Source organism: Sycon ciliatum, chromosome 2 (assembly GCF_964019385.1).
Source record: "Sycon ciliatum chromosome 2, ocSycCili1.1, whole genome shotgun sequence".
NCBI classification, from domain to species: Eukaryota; Metazoa; Porifera; class Calcarea; order Leucosolenida; family Sycettidae; genus Sycon; species Sycon ciliatum.
Genome location: NC_088644.1, coordinates 4,200,851 through 4,219,855, shown reverse-complemented (window position 1 = coordinate 4,219,855; position 19,005 = coordinate 4,200,851). Strand labels below are relative to the sequence as shown.

The 19,005-nt window shown below is 49.7% G+C and overlaps 2 protein-coding genes across 3 annotated transcripts; one reads left to right on the top strand and one right to left on the bottom strand.

The window, feature by feature from the left end:
• Positions 1 to 490: 490 nt before the first annotated feature.
• LOC135808323 (uncharacterized) lies at positions 491 to 12,866 on the bottom strand. Its single transcript, XM_065321495.1, has 11 exons — positions 12,359 to 12,866; positions 11,014 to 11,314; positions 9,694 to 9,746; positions 8,226 to 8,309; positions 7,659 to 7,748; positions 6,944 to 7,084; positions 3,873 to 6,567; positions 2,725 to 2,777; positions 2,311 to 2,441; positions 1,924 to 2,012; positions 491 to 1,536 (listed from the first exon to the last, which is right to left on the bottom strand). The coding sequence occupies exons 1-11, from the start codon at positions 12,434 to 12,436 to the stop codon at positions 1,046 to 1,048; spliced, it is 4,206 nt and encodes a 1,401-aa protein (XP_065177567.1). The 5' UTR covers positions 12,437 to 12,866; the 3' UTR covers positions 491 to 1,045.
• A 2,498-nt stretch (positions 12,867 to 15,364) lies between these two features.
• On the top strand, positions 15,365 to 18,725 carry LOC135808322 (L-threonine ammonia-lyase-like). 2 transcript variants are annotated; one of them, XM_065321493.1, is made up of 3 exons: positions 15,365 to 15,683; positions 15,997 to 16,489; positions 17,584 to 18,725. In XM_065321493.1, the coding sequence occupies exons 2-3, from the start codon at positions 16,148 to 16,150 to the stop codon at positions 18,325 to 18,327; spliced, it is 1,086 nt and encodes a 361-aa protein (XP_065177565.1). In that variant the 5' UTR covers positions 15,365 to 15,683; positions 15,997 to 16,147; the 3' UTR covers positions 18,328 to 18,725. The 2 variants fall into 2 exon arrangements, with proteins under 2 accessions (XP_065177565.1, XP_065177566.1); XM_065321494.1 differs by having other exon boundaries at positions 15,365 to 16,489.
• The last annotated feature ends 280 nt before the right edge of the window (positions 18,726 to 19,005 follow it).

Here is a 19,005-nt window from a genome sequence, read left to right as displayed (position 1 = left end):
AAGGGGGACCAGCTACACCCCTGTAATGTCATACATCAAGATCCTGAACATGGATTTCAAGAGCAACATGCTACCCCAGGACACCAGACTCCAGTATAGTAGTGCGTCACTTAACCGGCCGCCAGTTATCTGACCGCGCATGGGATGCCCTACAAGCTCTGAAGTGGTGATTTTACGACTCTGTAGAGGACGCATCACCGTCAAAGATTGGACTGTGAATACAACTCATCCGGCATGCTAGCACCAAGAGTAAATAACCCCAGGGGTTATGTACTCTTGCTAGCACTGACTTATACACAGGGAAATACTGGTACAGTGTAGTATACGCTTGGGAGTAATAAAATACCGGTATTAAACTACTCCCTGGTCTACAGTACTGAATTCTCTGTTGCTGATACATGACTGACCGTACATTTTGTCCGGATATGCTTTTCATATTTGTACAATGCACCAGTCCACTGACTATTAGCTCGGAAAAAAGCACCCAAGCTCATCTTGACCAAAGTACGGTATTCCATCGGTCATAATCAATATTTTAAAAAAATTGTTCTCACATCACTACACAGGAAACAGAAGGTCAGTTGTATGTACAATCTAAGCAGAACACGGCATATCCTGATATTAAATAATAATAATAATAATAAACTCTATAATTATGTATGTGTGCCACAGTATTGTGATTTGCGAACAGTATAACTAACTGACAGGGTCACATGACCATTGTTCCAGTGCAATTTTCGTGTATTAGTAATACTAACGTTATAGTACTCAATGCGAGAGAGCCGCAACCCGGCGACACCAACCAACTCTTACACTAAGCACACAAACATAGTTCGATGTACTAGATTTCAACTCATGAAAGCAGCAATGCAATTAGTGATTGAGCGCATGCAAGCACACAAGCTGCTTTGATGCACGCTAATTCTCTATAGACCATGGATGGTCAATGGGCAGCTTTTTTTGTAAAATACTCTGATCAAAGTGTTTGTCTCAAAGCAGACCTTGCCACAGGATAAGAATGCCACGCAGCACAGGCTGACAATATTTAGAAATCGAACTGCCCTTCCAAGCCATGCTTTTTGATGAACAGTTCCCGTTTCCAGGGAGCCATTGCAGAAATCTTGGCCTGGAGTTCTTTCTTCTGCTGGACGGCCATGGCCTTGGGCTTATTCTTTTCCTCTGCCTCTTTTTCTTTCTGCTCCATCAGTTTGCGTTTCCACGCAGGGACAGAGTCCCATTTCTCCTTGTCTTGCTGCTGCTTGAGTTGCTTTTGGGCTTCTTCCTCGGCTTTCTTGGCCTTCTTTGCTCCCAGAACTTTCTCTTTCCAGTCCTTGCTGGATGTGTCGGTAGCAACAATTCCCTTGGCTGACTTTGGAATGCCCTCAAACTGTGCCGATGAAGGAGTTGACTTGATGCCGGGTTTTCCTGTCTTGTTAGTCATAGTGTTGCGGCGCAGTGGCTCAGGACCAGGATGGTCGATGGGCACCTCGCGTTTCTTGGTGCGAATGAGACGCCGTTTGCGCACAGTCGTCATTCCTGTGTAGAGAGTACACAAGAGGCAAAACAACAGAAAAACATGCTCAGACCGCGAGTGGCCTCAGACAGCGTCACCGACTGTTGATTACTCGGAATGCTTGTAGGCCTAGAGGCATTCAGTCATACCAAGAGACTGCAAGAGTACATAACCGCCTATGTACTCTTGGTCATATCATGTGGAACATGCTACTTGTAAGAGATGTGATTGCTCCTACTTCCTATAGAGCAGCATGTGCATGATGAGTGAAGCATGCCGCCGTGCCAGTGTGACCTGCCAACAACACTGAAGCTAGTAGTAATACACACATCGGGACAATTATACTTGAAATCAGTCACATGTTATCAAGCACATTACGGTGCCCTCCGCTGATCAGGCTGTGAACTCACGGGGAAGCGCCTCCACATCCATCTTCTCCATGTAAGTCTGACGGTCCTCTTTCCGGATCATTCTCAGTGCACCCTTACGGAGATACAGCCTAGAAATGGGAAAAACAACACAGGACCGCATCATCTTCTGCTGTTACACGAGTGTTCTGGATTCCTATGTCAAGGTTGTTAACGTGATATGCAGTCATACAGAGGGATGGAGAGACAGTCATACCGAGGGATGGCAGAAGGAAAGGAGAGACAGACATACAGATGCACAACGGAAACAGACAAACAGACAGAAGAACAAATAGTGTGTGTGTGTGTTCGTGCGTGCGTGCGTGCGGGCGGGCGGGCGGGTGGGTGGGTGTCACACTGGTTTGGCCGCAGCCTTTGAGAAATACTTACAGGTCTCCTCTCAGCTGCACTTTGAGTGAACGGCACACGGCATTGATGTTGGAATCAGCCTTGCGATCAACGTATCTATCCATCAGCTGGCGGAACTGGTTGAAGCCTACCTGGCCCAAGTTTGCTTCAACCTGCACAACACATGAACACGGGAATAAGTTACCAATATAAAATCTAAACAAATTAAAAATGATTTTTCGTCAGCTGACTAGGAGCTGTCACACCGTCGGTGCCTCCCAGTGCAGATCTGACCATTTTGCGAACCCACCCTTATCTGCTACTTCAGTACTTGGTGCTATGTAGACCACTGCTCATCAATTCTAACAGAGACATGGACAATTAATTAGATTGAGTATCAATTTCAGTAAGGTAAACCTTTGACCAATCTACGTCGCCTGAACCCGTTGCACTTACTTGCCATATGTAGCCTTCAGTTTCTTCCATGATTACCTTCTTCAAGTTAGGATCTGAAGACAAAAACACGTATGATAACGTTAGAGAGGTTTCGCACGGCATTTTTTCTCTCTTCCAAATTCCGCACCAGAAACTGCATTTGAACGTGAGACATCGGTGCCGGCATTGAAGTGGAAAAGGAAAAAAAATGGTCGCACAAAGCCTCTCAATTCAGGCAACGTACCTTCAACTACAATATCATTCCTGAGCTGCCTTGTATGCTTACATCAATGGTGTGTGTGGGTGTGTGTGTGTGTGTGTGTGTGTGTGTGTGTGTGTGTGTGTATGTGTGTGTGTGTGTGTGTGTGTGTGTGTGTGTGTGTGTGTGTGTGTGTGTGTGTGTGTGTGTGTGTGTGCATGTGTGTGAATGTGAATCGGTGTGATCACGGGCCTGCTCCCAACACCGAGCATCTCGGCAATCCAATCACTCCACAGTGCACAGTGCATCACCTGTCACCGCAGTTTCAAGTCCAGCAGCAGCTTGGCCAGACACAAGTGTGACCGCACGAAACGCAGGACAGTGCAGAAAGGGCCGACTTCCCATGCCACATGAAGTTATGACTACGTCATCATCTAGTGTGCCGTCAGAAGTGCTGCTCCTCAGCCCCTTCCACCCCTCTCCCCTGATGGGTGATGGGGACTGTGTAACCTATCAATGCCGTAACGTTTACCAAGGTCAAGGAATGTGTGTACATATGTGTGTGTGTGTGTGTGTGTGTGTGTGTGTGTGTGTGTGTGTGTGTGTGTGTGTGTGTGTGTGTGTGTGTGTGTGTGTGCACTCACGCACGCACACATATGTACACAGATGCATAGTGAACGAGACTGTAAACCAATTGGTGTTGCAGAGCTGAGAGGATGTAGTAATAACTCTAGGCCAGACTAGCTGTAAGTTATTTCGCAATCCTTATTGGCATTGTGGTGCAGCTGAGAGAGCTTACACACTAGGCAGAGACAGCTTTCTAAATTGAACCTTTTTTAATATGATGTACCGGCAACTCAAGGATTAACTCTTTGAAGTGCATTGTCTAGTACTGCAGATTCCATTGTGCCAAATCCGGCAGTGTTGTGTTGTGTAGTATAAATCAAAAATGTTAGAGCATGCATCATACCTTCTTCATCTGAGACTTCCTCATCTTCATACTCGGAGTATTGTTCTTCAATCCACTTAGTCTTCGGTCCCGCATCCTTTGCTTCTTCCTTCTTCTTCGGCACTATTGGTACCTTGCCATCAAGTTGGTCTTGAGTTGGCAATGGTGGGGGAGGGGGAATGTTGCTTCCACCCGAGGGCATTGGTGCGGGCGGTGCTGCTGCTTGACCTGTAGAGGCCACGTCAGGTGGTGGAGGAGATGCTGGTGGAGGAGCACCACTGGAGAGGTTGGGTGGTGGTGGAGGTGCTGGTGGAGGAGCGCCACCTGAGAGGCTGGGTGGTGGTGGAGGAGAACCACTGGAGAGGTTGGGTGGTGGCGGAGGTGCTGGTGGAGGAGAACCACTGGAGAGGCTGGGTGGTGGAGGAGGTGCTGGTGGAGGAGCGCCACCTGAGAGGCTGGGTGGAGGCGGAGGTGCTGGTGGAGGAGCGCCACCTGAGAGGTTGGGTGGTGGTGGAGGTGCTGGTGGAGGAGAACCACTGGAGAGGTTGGGTGGTGGTGGAGGAGAACCACTGGAGAGGTTGGGTGGTGGCGGAGGTGCTGGCGGAGGAGCACCACCAGTGAGGCTAGGAGGTGGTGGGGGTGCTGCTGCTGCTGCTGATGGAGAAGTTGCATTTGCCACAGCTACCTGTTCAGCAGCCAGAGGTGATGATGCAAGGCCGACAGGCTTCTTTGGCGATGGCCCACCTTTAGAGAGGAGTCCCTTTGGTAGGGGAGGCGGTGGGGGAGCACCTGCTGCAGTGCTGGACTGGGGTGGTGGAGGTGCTGGTGCTGCTGATGATGCTGGTGGTGGTGCTGGTGCTGCTGGTGCTGGTGGAGCATTAATTGAGCCACTTCCTTGTGGTGGTGGTGGTGGTGGTGGTGGCGGTGGAGATCCTGAAGTGGATAGAAGATTTGGTGGCGGAGGCGCTGGAATGTTCGATGTGGTGGTGGTTGTCTCCTTCGCCTGGGGCAGCTTTGGTGGCGCCGGGGGACCGGTTGAAAGAAGGCCTGCGGGTAGTGGCGGAGGTGGTGCAGGTATTGACATTGACTGTGGGCCGGAATCAAGGGTCAGTGTTAGGGGAGGTGCTGGAGGAGGTCCTGAATTCCCTGTCAGACTGGAGGGAGGTCGCGGTGGGGCAGGCGGGGCAGGCGGCGTTGACTCTGTAGATGATTCTGTCTCCACCAGGGATTCTGTAGGACGTGGAGCCACTGGTGGAGATGCAGGTATTGCTGCTGGTGGTCCTAAAGATGGAGGCGGGGGTGGTGCTGTTCCTGTTGATACAGTATCAACAACCCGTATTGATTCAACTGTTGCCGGAACAGCAGGTGGTACTGGTGGTGCCGGTGGGATTGGTGGGCCTGTTGATGGTGCAGGTGGTGCTGGTGGTGCTGGTGGTGCAGCTGGTGGCAAGGAATGAACAAGCGTAGCGACTGGAACTGGCACCGAGTATGCAGGATCATTGTCGCTTAGCATCCTCTGTGCCTGATCTGCTAGCACCGGTGTTGTTGGTGATGTAATGGGTGTTATGACAGCCGGTGAGGATGGAATCGATCTCCCACCAGTCAGCGATTCCGAGCTGGCACTTGCTAGGCCTTGTTTCGATCGTGCCAGTGTGGGGCGCGGTGTGAGTGGCGGAACTGGCTGCTGCTGCTCTTGTTTCGTTCGCTGCACCGGAGGACTTGCCCAGGTGAGGCCGAGTTTCACTTCATCGATGTTCGAGTAGGGATCGAACTGGCTCACCTTTCTCGCAGGCACTATGGTCTGTCTATCCTTGTGCGGCCGAGCATAAATATGAGTGACCTGTTTGGATGACTTGGCGTATGTGGCATACGGATCAATACCCTTAGAGCTTCTTTCTTCTTTGTGTTCCCCAATCTCTGAATACTTGAGTGAGAAGAGATCATCGGCCGATCGGGATCTGCCTGATGTAATGGAACGACTTGATACATATGCATAGGTTGGGTCCTTAGAGAGAAAACTGAGTGTGGACAGCCGTCGTCTCATGCCGTCAGAGTGTTGTTCCGTTTGGATGACTGGGGGTCTTGGCAGACTGCCCAGTTTCTGCTGAACACTGGCCGATGACTGGGCCAGCGAATCACTGCCGTGTCTGGAGTGGCCGCCATCGAACGCGTCCCTGCTACCAGCCTCGGCACCCATCGGGCTACGTAGCGACTCGGATGATTTGGATTTTGCCGCCTTGTAGTGGGCGACCGAGTCTGAATCGCTGCTGTCTCGCTGGGATTGCGCAAGCATTTGTGTACGTGACTTCTTGCGTGCACCTAGTCCAGCACCGGTAGGTGTAGTGGCGGTGGCCACAGCCTGCATATCCGGAAAAGACGTCTTGGATTTCTGGCGGTACATCTGCAGCGGCAGCTTGGGCTGCTCCAGGATGGTGGTGGACTGGTGGAGGCTCTCGGTGTCCGACGAGCTGTGATGCGCGGACTGTCTGCGCTGCTCGGTGTCCGACCCCGCTCGCCTCTCGGTGGGCTTGCGAATGTGTACGCGCGATGCTGTGCGTGCCATGGCACTGATGTTGGGCGCCGATGCCACCTTGTTCTTGCCGTCTGGCGACTGCAGTCTGGCCGCCGCCTCCAGGGCGCGCATTTCAGACTGGATCTGGCCAATGTGGAGCTCGAATGCATTCTTGATCGTACTGCATATGTGCCGTGCGTTGTTCTGTATACATGAGCAATCAGGACACAACATGTGTTCACACTTAGTTACACCTTTGACAACAAGAATCGTGGACCAGAAAAAGTTCTCCCTGAGGTGGGTCTTGCTAAGGTAGAAAATTAGAAATGCTTAGCAGCAGATTTGGTCCAACATTCATCATAGGATGTCATGAGTTACTCGAAATCCTCAGGCTCAGGTTTCTCTTGTGTGAAAGTGAGCTTCAAGGTCAACGTGTTCTGTACATTGACCTTCCTCCTCCTTCCGAAACCCCTTATTTAACTCCATTCTCACATTCGCTTTCATGTACTCGGGCTTGTAGTCCGTGTGTACATACTTGAGAATTCAAATACAGTATTATAGTATACAATGCAATACATACCTCAGTGTCGATCTTGAAGACTAGACAGCGGCACTCAATGAGCGGTGCCTGACAACACTTGATGACCAGCACATGCTCCGTGTCATCTTGAACATAGCCCACGCTACCAATCAGCTTCAACTCACAGCGCGCCAACAAGTGCTGTGCAGGGAGAGAGAGAACAGCGCAACAAACAAGAGGATAGCAATGGAATGATGTGGTGTTTACATCAATTGTTAATCTTAACATTGTTTTAGTCTTGGTGCCACAAGGGCGACATGCAGGCAGACCCACAGAGAGACTGACACACACACACACACACACACACACACACACACACGCACACACACACACACACACACACACACACACACACACACACACACACACACACACTGACATTTGTCATGATGGGTCAAGGTTAAAATGAATCAGCAAGGCTGCAGGTGGAAATGGATGTGTTCACTAGTAGCATGTCGCGGCAACATGGTATCACTTATTCATAGTAGGCACTCAAGCCATGGTGCACATATCTGCCAACCTTTGCAAACTTGAGATCGGAACAACGATATACCTAGGTGAAGGTATGAACATTTCTACAAATGTAGTTGTGAGGAATGCCGGACAAATGCAATTTTGGGTGCCTGTTACCACCCTCGATATCGGGACGGTCGCGGCAAAATCGGGATGGTTGGTAGGTGTGGGTGCAGCACTTGCAGAGCTGCACGTCCCTCACCTTGTTGTCATCATCAGTGACGTTCAGCCACAGTGGCGAGATGTGGAGCTTCTGTGACTTGTAGGCCTTGGTTAGCAAGCACTCTTTATGCTGCAGGACACACGCAGGTATAGCCAGTCCACCGTGTATCATAACGCGCACCATGATACATGTACCACTAGTGTAATTGCAGTGAGTCATTGTCATGTGACACCGAGTGCCATCTTTCTTTGTCCACCCATTCAGCCCATGCAGTGCATGTGTACCTGATTCAGACTCACAGTGTCCATGGACTATTACATTGCACAGTGTGGTCACTGCTAGTCTGTAGTAGTTAGAAGTGTTGTTGGTTGACAGCATGCAACAAGGTGGAGACCACCGTGTTCGGAAACAGTGATCTTACTACAACCTCCGTGGTTGGCGAACACGGTGGTCTCCGCCTTGTTACATGCTGTCAACAAACACAAGGCTTATCTAATAGTTAAAGTGGTATCACCATGATCACATAAGCCACCACTACGCTTGCACAGCAACAGCGTTCGTCCTGTTCATCAATGCATGCGGTGGAGGTGGAACCCATTCATTTACCTGAGCATAGTCGACCATTTCCAGTAGCTCCATACGCGTCGAAGCCACCCGCCAGTCTTCCAAGTCGGCTATTGTTCCCAGGAACTGCGGGGAGGATGGAAATCAAAGAACCACACACACGCTACCTAATTCAGCTGCGAGACAATGTTTAGGCCAGCGTTTTATCCCGACAGTGACGTAGGCACTAGGCTTATGCTTTGCTCTGACTTCACTCTCCGCACAGCCCTCAACACAGCCCTCAACACAGCCCTCAACACAGCCCTCAACACAGCCCTCAACACAGCCCTCAACACAGCCCTCAACACAGCCCTCAACACAGCCCTCAACACAGCCCTCAACACAGCCCTCAACACAGCCCTCAACACAGCCCTCAACACAGCCCTCAACACAGCCCTCAACACAGCCCTCAACACAACCCTCAACACAGCCCTCAACACAGTCCCAGAGGCCAGAGCGACAGCTTGAGAGATATCAAACATTTCAGCCACTAGCTGGCCACCACCAGTGAATCGACTCTCAAGAAATGACCATGAACTGAAATGACCATGAACCCACATATTAGTACAGTCATAACTCAATACAAGGCGCTAGAAAGATAACATAAAATGTGTGTGCTATAACATTCACTTGCACATGGAGAATTTGGGAGACTTCAACCTGTGGTACATTGTATGTGTTGCCTGCATTCCATGGCGGGTGCAGTGCAGGTCAACGTCCATGGCAGGTGCAGCGCAGGTCAAGGTCCATGGCATGAACATAGCGCCGCTTGATGTTGCTACATTATGTTCAGTGCAGATCTACACACGTATCCACCCCAGTGTCCAAGATGATAAGATATTCTAGGCCGCAGTCTCAAGTAGTTCTCTGAATTATGTCCCAACTCTAGTACAGTCTGTATCGGCTATAGAGTGACCGGATATAAGAATATATCGGCTACAGTGATATTGGTACGAAATATCAAAAGCAAAACGTATTTTATCCAGTATAAATATCACTATAACCAATATTATCGGATGTAATGATATATCGGATATTATGATGGCAACAAAGAATCAAAACATGCATAACACACTATATTATTATCGGCTATAGTGATAACTTTAAAATACATGTAGCAATAATATCAAAGGCCCTATTTTTTTACTTTCTTCACATTGCTTATTTCGATAGTGATACATGTACATAACAGAATTTTTTATGGAAATGCGGGCACTGTCAACTATGCAGCATGCTCATTTTGTCAAAACGCCATGCTGGAAGTATTTCCTTGCCTTTCATGTGTCGCTCGAAAAAAATCGATCGTATCGCATATAGTGATGCATCGGTTATAGTGATAAAATCACGGAAATCAAAAGGGTACGCTATAGCCGATACAGACTGTACATCAAGCACAGGAAACCGCTCAGTCATTTGGTTCCTGATTCATGTACCGGGCCGTGTCAACAGCATCCGTGACATCCCGACTTACCTGAACTTGCCACGGGAAGGAGCCTTGAATCAAGGTTGACATTGGCTCGCCGTCTAAAGCACAGAAAAAAGTCGGGAATGTTTTGTCAGCCACAAAGCCGAGTGGGGATAAATCACGGAACTGGGGCTCCGAAATCGCTAAACGAGACGGTCTGGTGATCTGTTCGATCGCTATGAGAATATTAGTACCATGTCTCAATCGCATAGCACGCACTGCCATCCTTCAGAACCACACCAATGACTAGCATCAAACGGGAGAAAGCCTACGCGTTTGTCTTTTCAGAAGAAAGTCTTTCCATCCCAAGCTAGCACAGCCTTCATTCACCGCATATCGATTTGGGTCTTCCACGACGCATGCGACCGCACCACAATCCTGACATCATGCCCCACAAGATCACCAAGAGAGTCAGAGTGTGGACGTAGATCTACCTTTGGCTTTGTTTCGACGAAAGCGTTGTCAGAATCGGCCGCCACCACGTCTGCGCGAATTGGCACCTGCCAGTTGTAAGTGCCACTAACGTGTAACGTATTAGTACTTAGCGGTCACAGATACCAGGATACAGGACCGAAGACGAAGGGAACACCATAAACCAGGGAGTCGTAAAAGCCCGACTCCCTGCCATTAACATAGCGCTAGTTGTTCTTCGCCGGCTTACCACTTCAGTTTTCAACGGCAACACCTCGCTAGTGTATACGGTGTCGCGCACTGACGGAACATTGGAATCAGGGAGTCGTAAAATACCGGTATTTTACGACTCCCTGATTGGAATCACGGCATGTACGATGTAGATCTACGACGTAGATCTACGATCATATACGGACGGTGGGTGGGTCACTACAGAGTACAGTAGTCAGTATACAAAATATCAAAACTACAGTCACTACAGCGTCTGTTTTCGAAGCCCTCTAGTCTAGCTCACTGGCCTCAGCCTGAGTAAATCTACGCAAGTCATTTTAGATGTAGATCTACAGCTCACTGGCCTCAGCCTGACTGCCCTGAGTAAATCTACGCAAGTCATTTTAGATGTAGATCTACATGTACTATTACTACCGGTATGTGTATATCTACTGCCGGTAACCATGGTGACAAGAGGACGGGGTAGTCCCAAGCGCGGCCAGGTACCTGGTTATGTAATTCTACAACTACCGGTAAGTAAAGTAGTTACTTCAAGTCTTGCTGGTATCTGTCGAAAGTAACCACATTGTACAAGTAAGTAGTCTTAGTTTGGCTATTGTACGACCACTAGTACATGTACATTGTATGTCTAGGTAACGACGTGACGATAATTTATACAGTCATTGTGTTCCTGGATGACCTTACGTTGTAGAGTGAGTGGCTTGAGCTGCGGTGGGAACGTCTCCTCGCTAGGAGGTGGGACCTTTGCCGGACTGGTTCGTAGCAACGACCCAGAGCGCTGCCGTTGATCACGGATTCCATCATCATGGTTGTCGGGTACGTTTGGGCTGCGAGAAAAGCTGTCTGTGCGACGAGGTATTTCATTGTCGGGCCTCTCAAGCAGTGCTGGGGAGGATTCAGTGTAGGGCAGGTCATTTCCGGCATCCTCGTCTTCTTCCCGAGGAGTGTCAGGCACGTTTAGGTTGCTTTTTGTGTTTTTCCGTCGCTGCATGGGGCAACCGAGAAAAGAGCAGAGCGAGAGAGAGAAAGCGAGAGAGAGAGAGAGAGAGAGAGAGAGAGAGAGAGAGAGAGAGAGAGAGAGAGAGAGAGAGAGAGAGAGAGAGAGAGAGAGAGAGAGAGAGAGAGAGAGAGAGAGAAGAAAGAGAGAGAGAGAGAGAGAGAGAGAGAGAGAGAGAGAGAGAGAGAGAGAGAGAGAGAGAGAGAGAGGGGGGGGGAGGAGAGAGAGAGAGAGAGAGAGAGAGAGAGAGAGAGAGAGAGAGAGAGAGAGAGAGAGAGAGAGAGAGAGAGAGAGAGAGAGAGAGAGCAGGGTAGCCACAGTCATACAACTGCATTCAATTTCGTTGGCACCCGGAAACTAAAGTCCAAAGCGCCCTACTCCTCTGCAGTCCACATGCACTGAACGAGGCGACAATGCAGTGTCGCACACCATCATGTGCTGTACTGTCTATAGGCTATGCGACGAATACAAGATCATCTCGTGTGTGCACACACTGCTGTTCGTGGTCTTATCCCATACTCTATTATGCGTTCATCACCTAGCTAATGAGACAGGAATATTGTGCTTTTTAACACCAAACACTTCCCCTAGCTGTAATCATCCATATTGCTAAATGCACAAAGTGTGATAATTATGGGGATGTGAAGAGCCATTCGAGGTACAACGCCACTGAAGACAAGCCCTAGCTGTGGAGTGTGGCTGTGTGCATATTCAGCAGGAGTATACAGCACTTGTTTTATCTCCATGTCATACCATGATGGCGATGAACATTGTGCCCAGTCAGCCATGCACAACTGTGGTTGCCTCACTAGACACTCCATGCATGCAGTACAGGTTCTGAGCACCCCGCACACAAACCTCGCATGCCAATTGGTGGCGAATTTCTATCGGCATGCTCTACTGACTGTTGTCTGTAGTACATCACTCACTAATCTCCATCGCCAATGGCAATGGCAATGAGGCACTGCGGTGACTGCGCGTGTGTATGAGCACTGCATCATGCAGCTCTTCTCGAATGATAGGATTACTTACCAGCCTATCCAGGAACCCGCTGGACGTCTGCTTTCGCAGCTTTTTCTTCTTGTCGTCTGGAGACTGGACGGCCGGCATGGTGGTGACTGCCGCACCACCCACACATGCACATGCACTGAGATGTACCGCCCAACAGCGACGCGCTGCTTATGCGTCCCGGAATGGAGCGCGTTCCGCCAGCAACCGAGACGGGGCTAACTGTTCCACATGCAAGCTGTCTAGGAATCCGTTGCTGCTAATCCTGTCCTCTGCAGCTCCACTCCAAGGCAAAGCCGAATCGACAGCAGGTGTAGCACGCTACAACTTGGGAAAGTATCTTAGTTGTGACACAACTTGTGAATATCTCAGCCTAGAGAACACTGCGTGTTACGACGCTATGCTAATTGATATAGTATCTCTTGACTGGGACAATTTCTGACACCAGAGAACACTACACGCAGCTCACATTGTCCCCATACATGGATATGCAACGGTGAAAGTGTAGCGCATTGTAGAATGGGAATCAGGGATATCCTTCATCCATTTCTTGGTCTTAGCAGCCGCAGCCTGGTTTCCAGAGCCCTGCCTACCCGTCAGACGAGTGGCAGGGCAACGCCTCACGCAGGCTGTGTTGACAGTTGAATGTATCATCCTCACTAGCACTGACCTCAGCCTCAGGACATACATGTAGTACTAGTACTGTACTTGTAGGCTACTGGTAGATCTCAATACATGTATAATCAATTTGTGCGCTGACATGTACTTATACATGTGCATGACTGGGCTATAGGCTGACTGCATGACTGGCCTATTATATAGGCTATTAAATAGGTATGTACACTACAGTACTACACGAGTGCCAGATACTGTATCGGGGGTTTTTCATGTCTGGCCCAGAGGATTTTTTAATTTTTTTTACGAGAAACCACAAACCTCGAGAACTGAATACTGCATGATGGTGGTGGCTGCAGGCGCAACTGTGGTGGTGAAGCTGGAGCATCTCCGCCGACCTGAGGTTTCGGCTTCAGCGACACTTCAGTGCACCGAAAAGTGGGGAGGAGTAGGCACAGGGGGGAGGGGAGGCAGGGGGAGTACATTTGTATTGAGGGTGAAAATGGAAAGATGATACATGTGATAGAGCCTAGTAAAAAGGAGGGTTCAGGGAGGGTTCAGAGAGCATCTGTGGCTGAGTGCCTGTCTCGACTGCAGAGAGACTTGCAGGCGCCTTCCTTGAATACCTGCACTCCCTTCTGCGTGGGAAGGTTGCATAGCAGGGCAGATGGGAGACGATTCCAGTCTTGGATCGTGGCGTGGAGGAACGATCGGAGAGCACTATTACGGGCTTCGGTGGGCAGTGTCGGTGCTACTAGTTGGTGCTGGTGCTGGTTCCGGATAGGTGGAGGTGAAGATTTAGACTAAGTGAACACTGTCTGTCAAGTCCATTGTCATCGCCATCGGGAGGGAGGTTCAAAAGGAATCTTGAAAAGATGGCTATTGAACCGTAGATCGGCCGACACCCGCTCCCCTCCTCCTCCCCCCCCCCCCCTCCTCTCGAAATCCCCAAACTCTGGGTGTCCTTGGAAATGATCCAACTTATGGGTTCACCACACCTCGGAAAGTGGGTGAGGACACGGTGCAGAAAAAGAATTGCCGGCATCAGGGTATCCGTCCCAGGATCCAACTGCATTAAATGTTACCCTTGCCCCCATGATGGCCCAGAGAAGGTTGCTACTAATGTGGGTGACTAAATCAGAGTGGATATGATTATAACTACATTGTACATGTACATGTACATGTATAAGCATTCCTACTTGTAGCACCATTGATTACACAAGCCAGAAGTGCCAGATAACTGCTCAATCCGAGCAACTGGCACACACACACACACACACACACACACACACACACACACACACACACACACACACACACACACCATGTATACGCCCGAGAAGCATGTAAATCTGCAAATGCACTGGATGTGTACCTACAGCTTTTCTCTTTATAGCAACGATAGCGGATCTGATTCTGAATGAAACAGATGAAGACAAGCGCCAGATAACTGTCTCAGTAGTAATCCACACAACTGGCGAAGCCATGTGAATCGACCCCAATGACTATGTACACCTGGTCTACTTAGCTGCACCACACGGAGCACATCGGAATAACGTTAGGTCGGGCTAGCCAAGACAGGGAGCACTATCAGTATGAACACTCTACACTTGCTGGGGTAACCAGTACGACAGCACACTTTTTTAGTTTTTTATTTTATTTTATTTTATTGGGAACACAGCCCTATATAGGCCTAGACAAACAAAAGAGACATGATGTGGAGACAAACACAAGACAAGACACAGGGCTAGGGGATGTAGGGACGACGTGCCGATGTACAGGGAGCAACTCGACCGACCACTACCAGGGGTCTCGGCGTTAGCGTTGCAACCTGGCATCGAACACTGCTTTGATAGAAGCAGCCACTAGATGCACCGGTACCTTTTTTGGCCAATTTCACACACACACACACACACCACACACACGCACGCACGCATACACATACACGCACACATAGCCCTACACTACACACGCATAATAATAATAATGTTCAGGCCTTGTGCAGTGTGCTGCATGCATATGCCGCATACCCCCCCCCCCCCCTGCATGCTACTTGCTAGCATATGCATACAGATTTATACAGTCTTCAGAGTCTGAGACGTACACATGGTACATGTACAGCTACAAGTAGGTTTGTGCTCGTAGTCATGGTGAAAAATGGCGCTGATGGACCTCTGTGCCAAAAATAAATACGGTAAAAAAAAGGACGAAACAGTTCTGTCGACATGTACATGTCCGCGATCCGATCCACAGCTTGCTGTAGCTACACAAAGCTCTACTTGTAGCTTGAGTAAAAATTACTACGGCAAAATTTATGCAGAGAACGAGCCAGGTACAATAATATTACTGTAAATTATTATTTACATGTATGTGGACAAATAATTACTTCAAGTATCTCGATCCGAGCGTGAAAGCGAAGTCTTACTTCAACAGTTCAAGGCTCAGTTTCTCTTCACTGAGTATCACCGCGCCGCGTACTGTAGTAGAACCGGCTCAGTTTAGGCTTTTTTGTCGTCTTATTCAAAATTTTGTTTTGTGTGAAGCTAGCAGCCTAGCCTGTAATCGCCGGGGTACCAGGCTGTAACACAAAATTACAGAATCCGGTCGCTTGGGGAATCAATCAGTATCAAGCCTTCGCAGAGTCTGGCTGCACTGTGATTGCCATTTGAATTTCTGAACTCCAAGAGGACAATTTCAACTTTGAAGAGCCTGCAAGTGTGCAACAGCCAGCTCGGTAGGTCGTCTGTACACATGGTACAGGCCGGCTGTAGTCGTAAAAGGATTGATCTATCCAAGTGTTGCACTTGGACATAGTCAGTGCGCGTGAGGCACAGCAGTAGCTGCTGTTCAAACGATTGGCATCCGCCGTGATAGAGTCCGCCCTAGCCTAGCTCGCGCGCGTGTCTACTGTTACTGTGACTGAGCTGAGTAGGCTGGCTACTCCTGAATACCACTGAATAGGCTGAGGTTCATTCAGTCAGGTGCAGTTGTTTGGTACAATAATATCACGTTCTCTCTGCTACGGTGTTATTTTTCCGATTGAACAGGTTCATTGTACTCTCTGTAGGCGTAGTCTACACGTATCAAGACGCGGAGAGAGTGAGCCCAAGACTCAAGTCAAGAGACTGGCTGACGTACAAGCTTGGTCATAGCACTTCGCAGCGTGTGTTGGGTGCGCACAGACTCAGTGACACCACCATGTCGACTCTCCTTCCTCCGGCCGGGGCAGCACCGATCGTGACTTTGCCCAGCACGGAGACGGTGCATGAGGCTCGCAAGCGCATCGCACCACACGTATTGAGGACGCCTCTTGTGGAGTTGCTAGGCCCCACCGACGAAACCGCACTGGGCAATAGTCATGCGGAGGAGGATGGCAACGGGGACGCGAGTGCGCCACTGAAGATTTATCTGAAGTTGGAGAACTTGCAACACACGGGTTGCTTCAAGGCTAGAGGAGCATTCAACGCCCTGCTGTCTTGTGATGCTGAGACCTGCAGAAACCATGGAGTCATCACGTCCAGTGCTGGGAATTTTGGCCAGGTAAGAGTCAGTACAGTAGACTACCAATGCATGCGAATCATTCAATGTACTACTAGTAGTCATGTAATAAGTAAGTAAGTTGGTGAGTGAGGCCACCAGGTAATGCAGAACTGTAATGGCAATGCTGCCTGGAATGTGACGGGGCGGGCGGTGGACTGTTTGTGTGCTCCTGTGCCTGGCACCTGTTCACCTTCAAGTATTCGTGTTCATGTACTGACCTGGATTTCAAGTGTTTGTTGCTGAGAATAGACGGCAACGCATGTCCTGCAGCTTGCTTGCCATACACCATGCTGGTCCATAATTGTCATCATGATCCCAGGCTCACCCGCCACCCAGTCATGATCACGAATGCACGTCATGTACAAGCAAGATCATGACCAGGCGTATTAAAACATACTAGGCACACTTCCTGTCGAGGTTGCGCAATCGCGGCTGTGCAATTGGCACTACACCGCCCAGTGGAACGGCAGTCAGTCCAGAAGGGATTGTATGACTATGAAGTCAGTGGCAGGCCCGCCGGTCCGGTTGGTCCAGGTTATCACCGGACCAACATTTTGGCCACCAACTCATGTTTCCTACTGTGGAGGGCATGTGTACCCGCCGTATGATACCCAAAGTATGAAAGGCCATGATACTACCAGACCAATCGAAAACTGCTTCCGGCGGTCCTGGCCACTTATAATGTGCGCAGTCTCTGCTGCTGAAGAGTATTGCGATTTGAAATACTCCCCCGAAAGCAAGAGTCCCCGGCGAACCCTATTCCGGGCCATTGCCACAGTCACGGATACCCACGGCTTGAATATGGGCATTGTGTTTCAATGTTCTGCATCAGTTTATTTATTTGGATACTTGTTCTGTAACGGCCCGGTGAAGAATTCGCGGCGTTCCCGGGGAAAACTGACTTACTGAGGCTCAACTCCAACTGTTCCTGAGAAAATTCCAAAAACAGAGTGAAAATAGCAGAATGATCATGTGGGTGTGTAAGGGCACCTTCATCCGCTGCCTTGTTATTGAGTACCTCTGCTCGGTTGGTCACTGGGAATTGAAATAAAATCAAACAACAAAAGGACTGTTGCTCGGTGTGATTTCTACAGGGATTGGCGTGGTGCGCACGCAACCTCGGCTACTCCTGTACAGTCGTGGTGCCCAATTCCGCACCAGAAACCAAGGTGACGGCTTTGAAGAGGTACGGTGCAGATGTTGTCCCTGTCTCCTACCAGGAGTGGTGGCGCACAATGGAAACACGTTCAGTGAAGGGAATTCAGCACAAGCACTTTGTGCACCCGTGCGCCGATAGCGCGGTGATTGCTGGCAACGGCACGATTGCTCTGGAGATCCTGGAGGACTTGCCCGACGTGGACGCCGTGGTTGTGCCGTACGGCGGCGGTGGGATGTGTGCGGGCGTGGGTGCCGTCATGAAGGAGATGCGACCGCAGTGCAAGGTCTTTCCCGTCGAGGTGGAGACTTCGGCGCCTCTGCGTGCCGCCTGCGCTGCCGGCAAGCCCACACAGTGCCAGCACACGCCGACATTCGTCGACGGGATCGGCGGCAAGTCCGTCCTGCCCGAGATGTGGCCGCTCGTCACGCAGGTGATGGAGCAACCGCTTGCCGTGTCCTTGGAAGAAACTGCTACTGCCATACGTAGCATGGTTCGAGTCAATCACACGGTCGCCGAGGGAGCAGGCGCTGCACCGCTGGCAGCTGCCGTCAAGGGTCTAGCAGGGCGTGGGAAAATTGTGGCCGTCGTGTCCGGTGGGAATATCGATCTTGACACTCTGGCCGCCGTTCTTCAAGGTGAAATCCCAACGCCGGGCGGCCGGCCAACCGGACAGGAATGAGCACTGTGTGCACCATCGGCCATGATCTGGTTCAAGTTGGAGCTGTGCTATGGAGCCACAGTTTCGGTGTTCTGGTTGGCATTGTGTTCTTTGCACCATGCAAGTACTCAGGGTATGGCTATATTTGATTTGCTAAAACATTTATATGTATAGCAAGTTATTGCTCAAGTAGCAACTACATGCGGGAAGTTGAGTGTAGGATCTGTCAAAATCTTCACTAAGTTATTGATATCACGAGGGACATATCCCATGCTTACCAGGGTGTATCTTCATCTGCTTGAAAGTTTACTCTATCAATTTCTCTTCAATTATATATTCTTGCATTGTACTTCGCTTGATGACCTGAATACCTATACTAATGACTGGTATTGAGTTGAAGAAAGTTATTCTTTGTTCCACTTCCATTTTGGAGAAGCTAGCGGAGTGCGGCATGACTGAACGCCCCATGATGTTGGGCTCACTGCTGCGGTTGCTATCATTGGGTGTAGTGTCCGGGACACACTCACTGCATGCTGCAGTATGGACGGTGCCACTTTCTCCCCAGGTTCTAATCGGTGAATGAATTGAATATAATGCCGGGTCTTGTCTGAATGATTTCAAACTGCTGATTTCATGAGGGACCCGGATTCAGTATGCCTTCCGACTCCTGGCTTGATTGCAGAGTTGTCATCCGTGTGC

What these genes read in the sequence shown, in the direction of transcription:
- LOC135808323 (XM_065321495.1), bottom strand. Translation starts at nt 12,436, where the DNA reads ATGCCGGCCGTCCAGTCTCCAGACGACAAGAAGAAAAAGCTGCGAAAG. An exon ending in CCTTCCCGTGGCAAGTTCAG is followed by an intron (nt 8,310 to 9,693) that starts GTAAGTCGGGAT and finishes TCCTCCCCGCAG; the next exon opens with TTCCTGGGAACAATAGCCGA. An exon ending in CTGAAGGCTACATATGGCAA is followed by an intron (nt 2,442 to 2,724) that starts GTAAGTGCAACG and finishes TGTGTTGTGCAG; the next exon opens with GTTGAAGCAAACTTGGGCCA.
- LOC135808322 (XM_065321493.1), top strand. Translation starts at nt 16,148, where the DNA reads ATGTCGACTCTCCTTCCTCCGGCCGGGGCAGCACCGATCGTGACTTTG. An exon ending in GTGCTGGGAATTTTGGCCAG is followed by an intron (nt 16,490 to 17,583) that starts GTAAGAGTCAGT and finishes TGATTTCTACAG; the next exon opens with GGATTGGCGTGGTGCGCACG.